This window comes from Oncorhynchus nerka, linkage group LG10 (genome assembly GCF_034236695.1).
Source record: "Oncorhynchus nerka isolate Pitt River linkage group LG10, Oner_Uvic_2.0, whole genome shotgun sequence".
NCBI lineage: Eukaryota > Metazoa > Chordata > Actinopteri > Salmoniformes > Salmonidae > Oncorhynchus > Oncorhynchus nerka.
In genome coordinates, this window is record NC_088405.1 from 43,733,612 (window position 1) to 43,746,254 (window position 12,643).

General features: G+C 43.6%; 1 protein-coding gene across 4 annotated transcripts in view; it reads left to right on the forward strand.

Annotated features, from left to right (window-relative positions):
- Positions 1-12,643, forward strand: part of LOC115135366 (serum response factor-like) — a 73,103-nt gene that overhangs the window by 10,837 nt on the left and 49,623 nt on the right. For all 4 annotated transcript variants that reach the window (XM_029669995.2, XM_029669994.2, XM_029669997.2 and 1 more), the window contains exon 2: positions 8,595-8,861. In XM_029669995.2, coding sequence (XP_029525855.1) covers positions 8,595-8,861 — 267 coding nt within the window. The remainder of the gene's footprint in view (positions 1-8,594; positions 8,862-12,643) is intronic.

Below are 12,643 nucleotides of genomic sequence, written 5' to 3' on the forward strand. Positions count from 1 at the left end.
AGGCACTGAGTTTGGACGTAGGCCTTGAAATACATCCACAGGTAAACACCTCCAATAGGCTAATTGACATCATTAGAGTCAATCAGAAGCTTCTAAAGGATTTTTCCAAGCTGTTTAAAGGCACACTAAACTTCTGACCCACCTGGAATTGCACAAAGTAGTTTTCCTAACCAACTTGCCAAAACTATAGTTTGATTAACAAGCAATTTGTGGAGTGGTTGAAAAAAAAGAGTTTTAATGACTCCAACCTAAGTGTATGTTACCTTCCGACTTCAACGGTACATACCCCAACCAGAAGCCATGGATTACAGGCAACATCCACACTGAGCAAAAGGGTAGAGCTGCCTCTTTCAATGAGCAGGACTCTAACCCGGACGCTTTTGATAAATCCCGCTATGCCCTCAGACAAACCATCAAATATGCAAAACCTTAATACAGGACTAAGATTGAATCCTACTACAAATCAAATGTATTTATATAGCCCTTCGTACATCAGCTGATATCTCACAGTGCTGTACAGAAACACAGCCTAAAACCCCAAACAGCAAGCAATGCAGGTGTAGAAGCACGGTGGCTAGGAAAAACTCCCTTGAAAGGCCAAAACCTAGGAAGAAACCTAGAGAGGAACCAGGCTATGAGGGGTGGCCAGTCCTCTTCTGGCTGTGCCTGGTGGAGATTATAACAGAACATGGCCAAGCTGTTCAAATGTCCATAAATGACCAGCATGGTCAAATAATAATAATCACAGTAGTCGAGGGTGCAGCAAGTCAGCACCTCAGGGGTGAATGTCAGTTGGCTTTTCATAGCCGATCATTGAGAGTATCTCTACCACTCCTGCTGTCTCTAGAGAGTTGAAAACAGCAGGTCTGGGACAGGTAGCACGTCTGGTGAACAGGTCAGGATTCCATAGCCGCAGGCAGAACAGTTGAAACTGGAGCAGCAGCACGGCCAGGTGGACTGGGGACCGCAAGGAGTCATCATGCCAGGTAGTCCTGAGGCATGGTCCTAGGGCTCAGGTCCTCCAAGAGAAAGAGGAACAAAAATCTAAAATTTAAACTCATCAGACCAAAGGACAGATTTCCACTGGTCTAATGTCCATTGCTTGTGTTTCTTGGCACAATCAAGTCTCTTCTTATTATTGGTGTCCTTTATTAGTAGTTTCTTTGCAGCAATTTGACCATGAAGACCTGATTCACGCAGTCTCCTCTGAACAGTTGATGTTGAGATGTCTGTTACGTGAACTCTGTGAAGCAATTATTTGGGCTGGATTTTCTGAGGCTGGTAACTAATGAACTTATCCTGTGCAGCAGAGGTAACTCTGCATCTTCCTTTTTGCTACTGCACTTGAAGAAACTTGAAAAGTTCTTGACATTTTCTGCATTGACTGACCTTCATGCCTTAAAGTAATGATGGACTGTTGTTTGTCTTCGCTTATTTGAGCTGTTCTTGCCATAATATGGACTTGGTCTTTTACCAAATAAGGCTATCTTCTGTATACAAGCCCTACCTTGTCACAACACAACTGATTGGCTCAAACACATTAAGAAGGGAATAAATTCCACAAATACATTTTTAACAAGGCACACCTGTTAATTGGTTGAGAGAATGCCAAAAGTGTGCAAAGCCGTCATCAAGGCAAAGTGTGGCTACTTTGAAGAATCTCAAATATAAAATATATATTTAGGTTTTCTACATTATTCCATACAGTGGGGCAAAAAAGTATTTAGTCAGCCACCAATTGTGCAAGTTCTCCAACATAAAAAGATGAAAGGCCTGTAATTTTCATCATAGGTACACTTCACTTCAACTAGACAAAATGAGAAAGAAAATCACATTTTAGGATTTTTAATGAATTTATTTGCAAATTATGGTGGAAAATAAGTATTTGGTCACCTACAAACAAGCAAGATTTCTGGCTCTCAGACCTGTAACTTCTTCTTAAAGAGGCTCCTCTGTTCTCCACTCGTTACCTGTATTAATGGCACCTGTTTGAACTTGTTATCTGTATAAAAGACACCTGTCCACAACGTCAAACAGTCACACTCCAAACTCCACTATGGCCAAGACCAAAGAGCTGTCAAAGGACACCAGAAACAAAATTGTAGACCTGCACCAGGCTGGGAAGACTGAATCTGCAGTAGGTAAGCAGCTTGGTTTGAAGAAATCAACTGTGGGAGCAATTATTAGGAAATGGAAGACATACAAGACCACTGATAATCTCCCTCGATCTGGGGCTCCACGCAAGATCTCACCCCGCGGGGTCAAAATTTATCACAAGAACGGTGAGCAAAATTCCCAGAACCACACGGGGGGACCCAGTGAATGACCTGCAGAGAGCTGGGACCAAAGTAACAAAGCCTACCACCAGTAACACACTACGCCGCCAGGGACTCAAATCCTGCAGTGCCAGACGTGTCCCCCTGCTTAAGCCAGTACATGTCCAGGCCCGTCTGAAGTTGGCTAGAGAGCATTTGGATGATCCAGAAGAAGATTGGGAGAATGTCATATGGTCAGATGAAAACAAAATAGAACTTTTTGGTAAAACCTCAACTCGTCGTGTTTGGAGGACAAAGAATGCTGAGTTGCATCCAAAGAACACTATACCTACTGTGAAGCATGGGGGTGGAAACATCATACTTTGGGGGTGTTTTTCTGCAAAGGGACCAGGACGACTGATCCGTGTAAAGGAAAGAATGAATGGGGCCATGTATCGTGAGATTTTGAGTGAAAACCTCCTTCCATCAGCAAGGGCATTGAAGATGAAACGTGGCTGGGTCTTTCAGCATGACAATGATCACAAACACACTGCCGGGCAACGAAGGAGTGGCTTCGTAAGAAGCATTTCAAGGTCCTGGAGTGGCCTAGCCAGTTTCCAGATCTCAACCCCATAGAAAATCTTTGGAGCAACAGCCGCAAAACATCACTGCTCTAGAGGAGATCTGCATGGAGGAATGGGCCAAAATACCAGCAACAGTGTGTGAAAACTTTGAAGACTTACAGAAAACGTTTGACCTCATACCCTTTGTTGGCAATGACTATGACAAATTATTGAGAAACTTTTGTTATTGACCAAATACTTATTTTCCACCATAATTTGCAAATAAATTCATTAAAAATCCTACAATGTGATTTTTCTGGATTTTTTTCTTATTTTGTCTGTCATAGTTGAAGTGTACCTATGATTACAATTACAGGCCTCTCATATTTTTAAGTGGGAGAACTTGCACAATTGGTGGCTGACTAAATACTTTTTTTCCCCACTGTATGTGTTATTTCTTAGTTTTGATGTCGTCTATTTTACAATGTAGAAAATGGTAAGGTGTGTCAACTTTTGACGGGTACTTTACATTACCTCAATTACCTCGATTAACCTGTGCCTCCCCCGCACATTGCCTCAGTACTGGTACCCCCTGTATTTAACCTTGTTATTGTTATTTTATTGTTGCTCTTTTATGTTATTTTTAGTTTATTTTGTAAATATTTTTTCAACTGCATTGTTGGATAAGGGCTTGTAAATAAGTGTTTCATGGTAAGGTCTACAGTAATACAATTTGATTTGCTGTAGAGACTGTTGTCCTTCTGGCAGTTTCTCCCATCTCAGCCAAGGAACTGTCAGAGTTGCATTTGGGTTCTTGGTCACCTCCCTGACCAAGGTCCTTCTTGCCCGGTTTCCCAGTTTGGTCAGACAGCCAGCTGTAGGCATAGTCTGGTTAGTTCCAAATGTTTTTCAATTTCCCAATGATGGATAGCACTGTGATCTTGGAACCTTTCAACTCTCTAGAAATTGTTTTATACCCTTCGCCAGATAAACCATACCAGTCAGAAGTTTTGACACACCTTCTCATTGCAGGGTTTTTCTTTATTTTTACAATTTTCTATATTGTAGAATAATAGTGAAGACATCAAAACTATGAAATAACACATGGAATCATGTAGTAGCCAAAAGTGTTAAACAAATCAAAAATATATTTTTGATTCTTCAAAGTAGCCACCCTTTGCCTTGATGACAGCTTTGCACACGCTTGCCATTCTGTCAACCAGCTTCATGAGGTAGTTACCTGGAATGTATTTCAATTAACAGGTGTGCCTTGTCAAAAGTTCTTAATGCGTTTGAGCCAATCAGTTGTGTTGTGACAGGGTAGGGGTGGTATACAGAAGATAGCCCTATTTGGTAAAAGACCAAGTCCATATTATGGCAAGAACAGCTCAAATAAGCAAATAGAAACGACAGTCCATTATTACGTAAAGGTCCAGTCAAGAACTTTTAAAGTTTCTTCAAGTGCAGTTGCAAAAACCATCAATCGCTATGATGAAACTGGCCACAGGAAAGGATGACCCAGAGTTATCTCTGCTGCAGAGAATAAGTTCATTAGAGTTACCAGCCTTAGAAATTGCAGCCGAAATACATGCTACCACAGCATTCTGCATCGATATGCCATCCCGTCTGGTTTGGGCTATCATTTATTTTTCAACTGGACAATGACCCAACACACCTCCAGGCGGTGTAAGGGCTATTTGACCAGGAAGGAGAGTGATGGAGTGCTGCATCAGATGACCTGGCCTCCACAATCACTCGACCTCAACCAAATTACGATGGTTTGGGATGAGTCGGACCGCAGAGTGAATGAAAAGCAGCCAGCAAGTGCTCAGCATATGAGGGAACTCCTTCAATACTGTTGTAAAAGCATTCCAGGTGAAGCTAGTTGAGAGAATGCCAAGAGTGTGCAAAGCTGTCATCAAGGCAAAAGGTGGCTACTTTGAAGAATATAAAATATATTTGGATTTGTTTAACACTTTTTTGGGGGGGTACTGCCATATGTGAAATTTCATAGTTTTGTAGTCTTCACTATTATTCTATAAGGTAGATAATAGTAAAAATAAAGAAACCCTTGAATTAAAATTTAAGTCAAATTTTTGACTGGTACTGGATGCCTCGTCACAATCTCTGAGATATACGGACAGCTTCTTGGACTTCATGGTATAGTTTCTGCTCTGACATGCACTTTCAACTGTGGGGCCTTATACAGACAGGTGTTTTTCTTCCTAAATCATGTCCAAACAGTTGAATTGGTCACAGGTGGACTCCAAGTTGTAGTGACATCTCAAGGAGGATAAAAGGAAATTGGAAGCACCTGAGCTCAATTTGTTGTGTCCTAGCAAAGGGGTGCAAGTACTTATGTCAATTTATGTCAATTTTCAATACATTTGCGCACATAAAAAAATTAAACATGTTTTCACTGTCGTTATGGGGTATTGTGTGTGTGTGTAGATGGATTAGAAAAACAGATATTCAATACTTCTTTGAATTTGGGGTGTAACAACAAAATGTGGAATAATTCAAGGGGTATGAATACTTTCTGAAGGCACTGTAGCAGGCAGGTTTCAGATCTCTTTGAGAGTGCGGGCCAGGGCCGTGTGATACGATTGCAATTGATGGCCTGCTAGATCCGCAATCTGACTGGTTCTGAAAATGATCTGCAGGTTCATTCAAATGGACTTTCAAGCCTGCACACGCTCTAGCAAGTTGAGTTCTCCATGTCCAGGATTTCACTACTGCCCCTGAGGTTTAATCGATAGATGCACACTGTTTTCATACAGTAGATAGATCTTTATGACTGTTAGGATGTGTGAGCTATGCATTGCTCTGTTTTTGAAGCAGGCCATTTGTAGTCTTCAATGGTTACATGTAAGGCCAGAAAGGGAGCTTACATGAATACCTTGGCTGGGTGGATTGCCTCTTCTGGTGTCTGCTCTCTAGGCTGTCCTGGGGCATGCTGTTGAGTCTCTCACTTTCTTACAGACAGACAGCATACACAATATGCACATACACATTTACATTTACACATAGGGTACTATACATGTGTGTGTGTGTGTGTGCAACCTCTTTCCCAGACACACAGCCAGAATAATCACACACTGACTACAAGGGTCAGGGATTGCAACAACCAGGAGACCCAAGGCAAACAAGCTAGTGAAAGGATACAAATAGGAATGAACAAACTTCTCCTCTCTCATTTTCAAAATGTTGTAGTTATCAAGCTGTGCATTTGGGTATTGACCAAGCCACCCTGACGCAGCCTGACCCACACATACTGTAGACGTGGGATGGCTGAGACAAGCTTGCCACAGTTCTTTGTACATGAAATCATCTATGTCATTGAGATGATTGACATGTTTAAATGATGGTAAAATCCTTTGGAAGTGTTACTGAGAGCTGCATGCTCGCTCCATTTCTAAGAATGCTTCTGCAGAACCCACTGAAGCAACTACAGGTCTCGTCTTCGCTGCTCTTCAGAGCATGAAAACATCTCCAGAGGCTTGCTGTCTTTGCTTTTATTTGTTCATTTGACACCGCAGCTCTGGAGGTGAAGCATGCACCGCTGGACTGGCAAGTGTGATGGACACAGTGTCGGAAGTTGCTCACACCCATCTCTGCCCCGCTACCTTTTCATGTGGGGTTGCATTTCACTACAGCCAAAAGATGATTAGATAAGTAGCTTCAGCATTGTCCAATTGCTACATTAACTGAACGGAGTACATGATATCTACAAATGAGATGATTGAGGCCAATAATGGACAAATGAATGCGTTGCCACACTTCCAAACCTTGTGACGTCTGAAAGTTCCTTGAAAGCTGGAAATCGGGAAGTTCCTTGAAGGAGAATTTAACTTAAAGAAGCTGTGATGCGTTTAGTTCTGTTTCGATAGAGATTGCTCTTGCAGTAACAGCACTATAGTTTAATAACAGTATATAGACCCTATGATTTCGCATAGGCTATTTGATGTAGGCCTAAGCAAGGATACGATTGTGGTTGTGATTGACAGCCATCTTCTAGTCCTCCTTACTCTGCGTGTCTGCCAGAATGATGCCCGGCGGCTAGCAATGAAATCATTCATCAGCCAATGTTTAAATTGTATTCAAGGTAATGATAGTGTCTACTCTCCCTCCCTGTCCGCCAGAAGCATCCTGGACATTACCGATGACTGACGTAAATCAAAAGGCTCTCTCAGTGAGTGCACAAGGTTCACTCCAAGTGCAACAATAAGTATGTGTGAGAGAATAGCGCATGGTGTGGGTTTAATTTCTGATGCAAGATCTTTGCATTATTTGTGGGTCACTACACGACTGACGGTGTGTTTTGTGAGTGTCCGGTGTAATGAATGACAAGGTGGGAGAGCTCACGCTCTCATGTTTCACCGCCACCTCTGCCTGTGAGAGGAGCCATTGATCTTGTCCTCCTTTTAAGACCTATATGGTTATTACCTCTACCAGTTCCCTTTCTCTCCCTTACAACCAAGACCCCCTGTCGCAAGGAACGAATTCAGTATCACTTTATCACCGACGCTATTCTTGGAGGCTTATCTCATGTTATTTTAGCTACATTTGTGCTATACGTCAGACTTCACCACAGAGGTATTTTTAGACTTGGAGTGTGTTTCTTGGCTTGTTGGCTGCAGTTTTAACCCGTTATCTGTAGGTAGCACCATCTGGGACTCAGTTTTTTCCTATTCCTATTTGAGTCTGTGCAATATACATAATAGTGTTAGTGAGAAAGTAATTTACTGTAAAACTTCTATTTAATAGCCTGGATGTTTTATTTGCTTAAATCACTGAACACAACAGGTGCTTATTAGAGACGGGCTTATAAAATAAAGGTTATTTTTTTATTTGCCGGGCAATGTGTGCCATTGCCCGGCAATTAAAAAGTACAGGCGGCTACTTGAGACTTTTTACATTTTACGGTACTCTTGATTTGAGTTGTTTTAAACAGTTTGTTTTATACTGAACCAAAATATATAATAGATTTTACTGAGTTACAGTTCATATAAGGAAATCAGTCAATTTAAATAAATGAATTAGGCCCTAAGCTATGGATTTCACATGACTGGGCAGGGGTGCAGCCATGGCTGGGCCTGGGAGGGCAAAGGCCCACCCACTTAGCAGCCAGGCCCACCCATTGGGGAGCCAGGCCCAGCCGATCAGAATGAATTCTTCCCCACAAATGGGCAGTATTACAGATGGAAATACTCCTCAGCACCCCCACCCCGAAACCCCCTCAGACGATCCCGCAGGTGAAGAAGCCGGATGGCGTGGAGGTACTGCCAAATTCTCTGAAACTGTTGGCAGCTTATTGTAGAGAAATTAACATGACATTTTCTGGCATAGCTCTCGTGGACACTCCTGCAGTCAGTATGCCAATTGCACACCCCCTCAAAACTTGAGACATCTGTGGCATTGTGTTGTGTGACAAAAATCAGCTTCTTGATATGCAAAACCTGTCAGGTGGATGGATTTTTGGCCATGGAGAAATTCTCACTAATAGGGCTGTAAACAAATTTGTGGACAAAATTTGAGAGAAATAAGCTTTATATACGTATTAAACTTTCCTGGGATATTTTTTCAGCTCATGAAACATAGGACCAACACTGTACACGTTGCGTTTATATTTTTGTTCAGTGTAGTTAAGAATGTGGTGGAATGTCAGCTTACCCTGTTTATTTAGGCACTTTCCTCCAAGACTGATGTTGATGCTCATGCTGATTCTAATGCTGATATGCATGTTGACATTGTCATCTCCCTCCCCCCATGGCAGGCCTATGAGCTTTCCACGTTGACAGGAACCCAGGTCCTGCTACTGGTGGCCAGCGAGACGGGCCATGTCTACACGTTTGCCACACGGAAGCTCCAGCCCATGATCACCAGCGAGACGGGCAAGGCCCTCATCCAGACGTGCCTCAATTCTCCAGACTCGCCCCCCCGCAACGACCCCTCCACTGACCAGCGTATGAGCGCCACAGGCTTCGAGGAGACGGACCTTACCTACCAGGTGTCTGAGTCAGAGAGCCTTGGGGAGACCAAGGTGAGTTCTGATGCTGCTCTTCACCGTAAGGACCAGGGTTGTATTCATTAGTCACCAAACTAGTTTTGTAAACCCGACCCTAGGCAACAGCAGTCAGGGGTGTAACAGTTCACCAAACCACGGTTCGGTACGTTTTGGTGTCACGTTTCAGTACAGGAGGAAAATGAAATGCCAAGTTACTGTAGTTAATTTTTGTTTATTTAAGCTGCAAAGGGCTGCTTGAATTCAGATGGTAGACCGTTTTTTTTGTGTGTGTCTTGTTCTGGTGGTAGGAATACTGGGGTGACGTCGCTGTAAATGTGTCAACCTGTTTGAGGTGTTGGCAGCTGCATAGGCTATTCTCGTTGAGTAGTACTCTCTCTGTCTATCGCTGTTGTAATTTACTGGGAAAACAAAATGTTCCCAAACTGTAGATTTTAAACGATGATGGCGAGTCCTCCACTACTCGCCATATTACAGAACTAAACTCAGCAAAAAACGAAACGTCCCTTTTTCAGGACCCTGTCTTTCAAAGATAATTAGTAAAATCAAAATAACTTCACAGATCTTCATTGTAAAGGGTTTAAACACTGTTTCCCATGTTTGTTCAATGAACCGTAAACAATTAATGAACATGCACCTATGGAACGGTCGTTAAGACAAACCGCTTACAGACGGTAGACAATTAAGGTCACAGTTATGAGAACTTAGGACACTAAAGAGGCCTTTCTACTTACTCTGAAAAACACCAAAGGAAAGATGCCCAGGGTCCCTGCTCATCTGCGTGAACGTGCTTTAGGCATGCTGCAAGGAGGCATGAGGACTGCAGATGTGCCCAGGGCAATAAATTGCAATGTCCGTACTGTGAGACGTCTAACACAGCGCTACAGGGAGACAGGACAGACAGCTGATCATCCTCGCAGTGGCAGACCACATGTAACAACACCTGCACATGATCGGTCCATCCGAACATCACACCTGCGGGACAGGTACAGGCAACAACAACTACAGAGTTAAACCAGGAACGCACAATCCCTCCATCAGTGCTCAGACTGTGCGCAATAGGCTGAGAGAGGCTGGACTGGAGGCTTGTAGGCCTGTTGTAAGACCGGCCCTCATCAGACATCACTGGCAACAACGAACCTGCCGTTGCTGGACCAGACAGGACTGGCAAAAAGTGTTCTTCACTGACGAGTCGCGGTTTTGTCTAACCAGGGGTGATGGTCGGATTCGCGTTTATCGTCGAAGGAATGAGCGTTACACCGAGGCCTGTACTCTGGAGCGGGATCAATTTGGAGGTGGAGGGTCTGTCATGGTCTGGGGCGGTGTCACAGCATCATCGGACTGAGCTGGTTGTGATTGCAGGCAATCTCAATGCTGTGTATTACAGGGAAGACATCCTCCTCCCTCATGTTGGTACCCTTCCTGCAGGCTCATCCTGACATGACCCTCCAGCATGACAATGTCACCAGCCATCCTGCTCGTTCTGTCCGTGATTTCCTGCAAGAGGAATGTCAGTGTTCTGCCATGGCCAGCGAAGAGTATCTCAATCCCATTGAGCACGTCTGGGACCTGTTGGATCGGAGGGTGAGGGTTAGGGCCATTCTCCCCCCAGAAATGTTCAGGAACTTGCAGGTGCCTTGGTGGAAGATTGAGGTAACATCGCACAGCAAGAACTGGCAAATCTGGTGCAGTCCATGAGGAGGAGATGCACTGCAGTACTTAATGCAGCTGGTGGCCACACCAGATACGACTGTTGCTTTTGATTTTGACCCCTACTTTGTTCAGGGACACATTATTCAATTTCTGCTAGTCACATGTCTGTGGAACTTGTTCAGTTTATGTCTCTCAGTTGTTGAATCTTGTTATGTTCATGAAAATATTTACACGTTTAGTTCCTGGCTGTGGCTCACTAAAGGACAGTCTGAAAAGAGCCAATTTAAGATTTTAATTTGGATTACAATGTGCGCATAAGCTTTAGTTTTAACGCACTAGCCTAAAATACTTTATTTTTTGTTTTTTAGCTCAGATTTTCTCGAGGCATACAATGCAGTGTACGCATAGCCTATAGGCCTAGTGTTTTTAGAAATGTTTACAAATGAATTTAAAATGAAAAGTTGAATTGCCTTGAGTGTTGTGTTATGTTTGAGGAAAATCTAACACATCACGGAGTACCGCTCTTGATATTTTCAAGCGTGGTGACTGCATCATGTAATGGTTATGCTTGTCAACGTAATAGAGCTAAGCACAGACATAATCCCAGAGGGAAATCTGGTATAGGGAAAGTAAAGGGAGGATACAGTGCCTTTCAAAATAATTCATCCCCCTTGGCGTTTTTCCTATTTTGTTGCGTTACAACCTGTAATTTAAATGGATTTTTATTTGGATTTCGTGTAATAGACACACAAAAGTGAAATTTCAAAAATTACTTATGAAGCCCCTAAATAAGATCTGGTGCAACCAATTACCTTCAGAAGTCACATAATTAGTTAAATCACATTTATTTATATAGCCCTTCTTACATCAGCTGATATCTCAAAGTGCTGCACAGAAACCCAGCCTAAAACCCCAAACAGCAAGCAATGCAGGTGTAGAAACACGGTGGCTAGGAAAAACTCCCTAGAAAGGCCAAAACCTAGGAAGAAACTTAGAGGAACAATAGCCGCAGGCAGAACAGTGGAAACTGGAGCAGCAGCACGGCCAGGTGGACTGGGGACAGTAAGGAGTCATCATGTCAGGTAGTCAGTCCTGAGGCATGGTCCTAGGGCTCAGGTCCTCCGAGAGAGAGAATGAGATAATTAGAGAGGGCATACTTAAATTCACACAGGACACCGGATAAGACAGGAGAAATAATCCAGATATAACAGACTGACCCTAGCCCCCGACACATACACTACTGCAGCATAAATACTGGAGGGGTCAGGAGACACTGTGGCCCCATCCGATGATATCCCCGGACAGGGCCAAACAGGAAGGATATAACCCCACCCACTTTGCCAAAGCACAGCCCCCACACCACTAGAGGGATAACTTCAACCACCAATTTACCATCCTGAGACAATGCCGAGTATAGCCCACAAGGATCTCCGCCACGGCACAACCCAAGGGGGGGCGCCAACCCAGACAGGAAGACCATGTCAGTGACTCAACCCACTCAAGTGACGCACCCCTCCTAGGGACGGCATGGAAGAGCACCAGTAAGCCAGTGACTCAGCCCCTGTAATAGGGTTAGAGGCAGAGAATCCCAGTGGAGAGAGGGGAACCGGCCAGGCAGAGATAGCAAGGGCGTTTCATTGCTCCAGAGCCTTTCCGTTCACCTTCACACTCCTGGGCCAGACTACACTCAATCATATGACCTACTGAAGAGATGAGTCTTCAGTAAAGACTTAAAGGTTGAGACCGAGTCTGCGTCTCTCACATGGGTAGGCAGACCATTCCATAAAAATTGAGCTCTATAGGAGAAAGCCCTGCCTCCAGCTGTTTGCTTAGAAATTCTAGGGACAATTAGGAGGCCTTCGTCTTGTGACCGTAGCGTACATGTAGGTATGTACGGCAGGACCAAATCGGAAATATAGGTAGGAGCAAGCCCATGTAATGCTTTGTAGGTTAGCAGTAAAACCTTGAAATCAGCCCTTGCCTTAACAGGAAGCCAGTGTAGGGAGGCTAGCACTGGAGTCATATTATCATTTTTTGGGGTTGTAGTCAGGATTCTAGCAGCCGTATTTAGCACTAACTGTAATGTATTTAGTGCTTTATCCAGGTAGCCGGAAAGTAGAGGATTGCAGTAGTCTAACCTAGAAGTA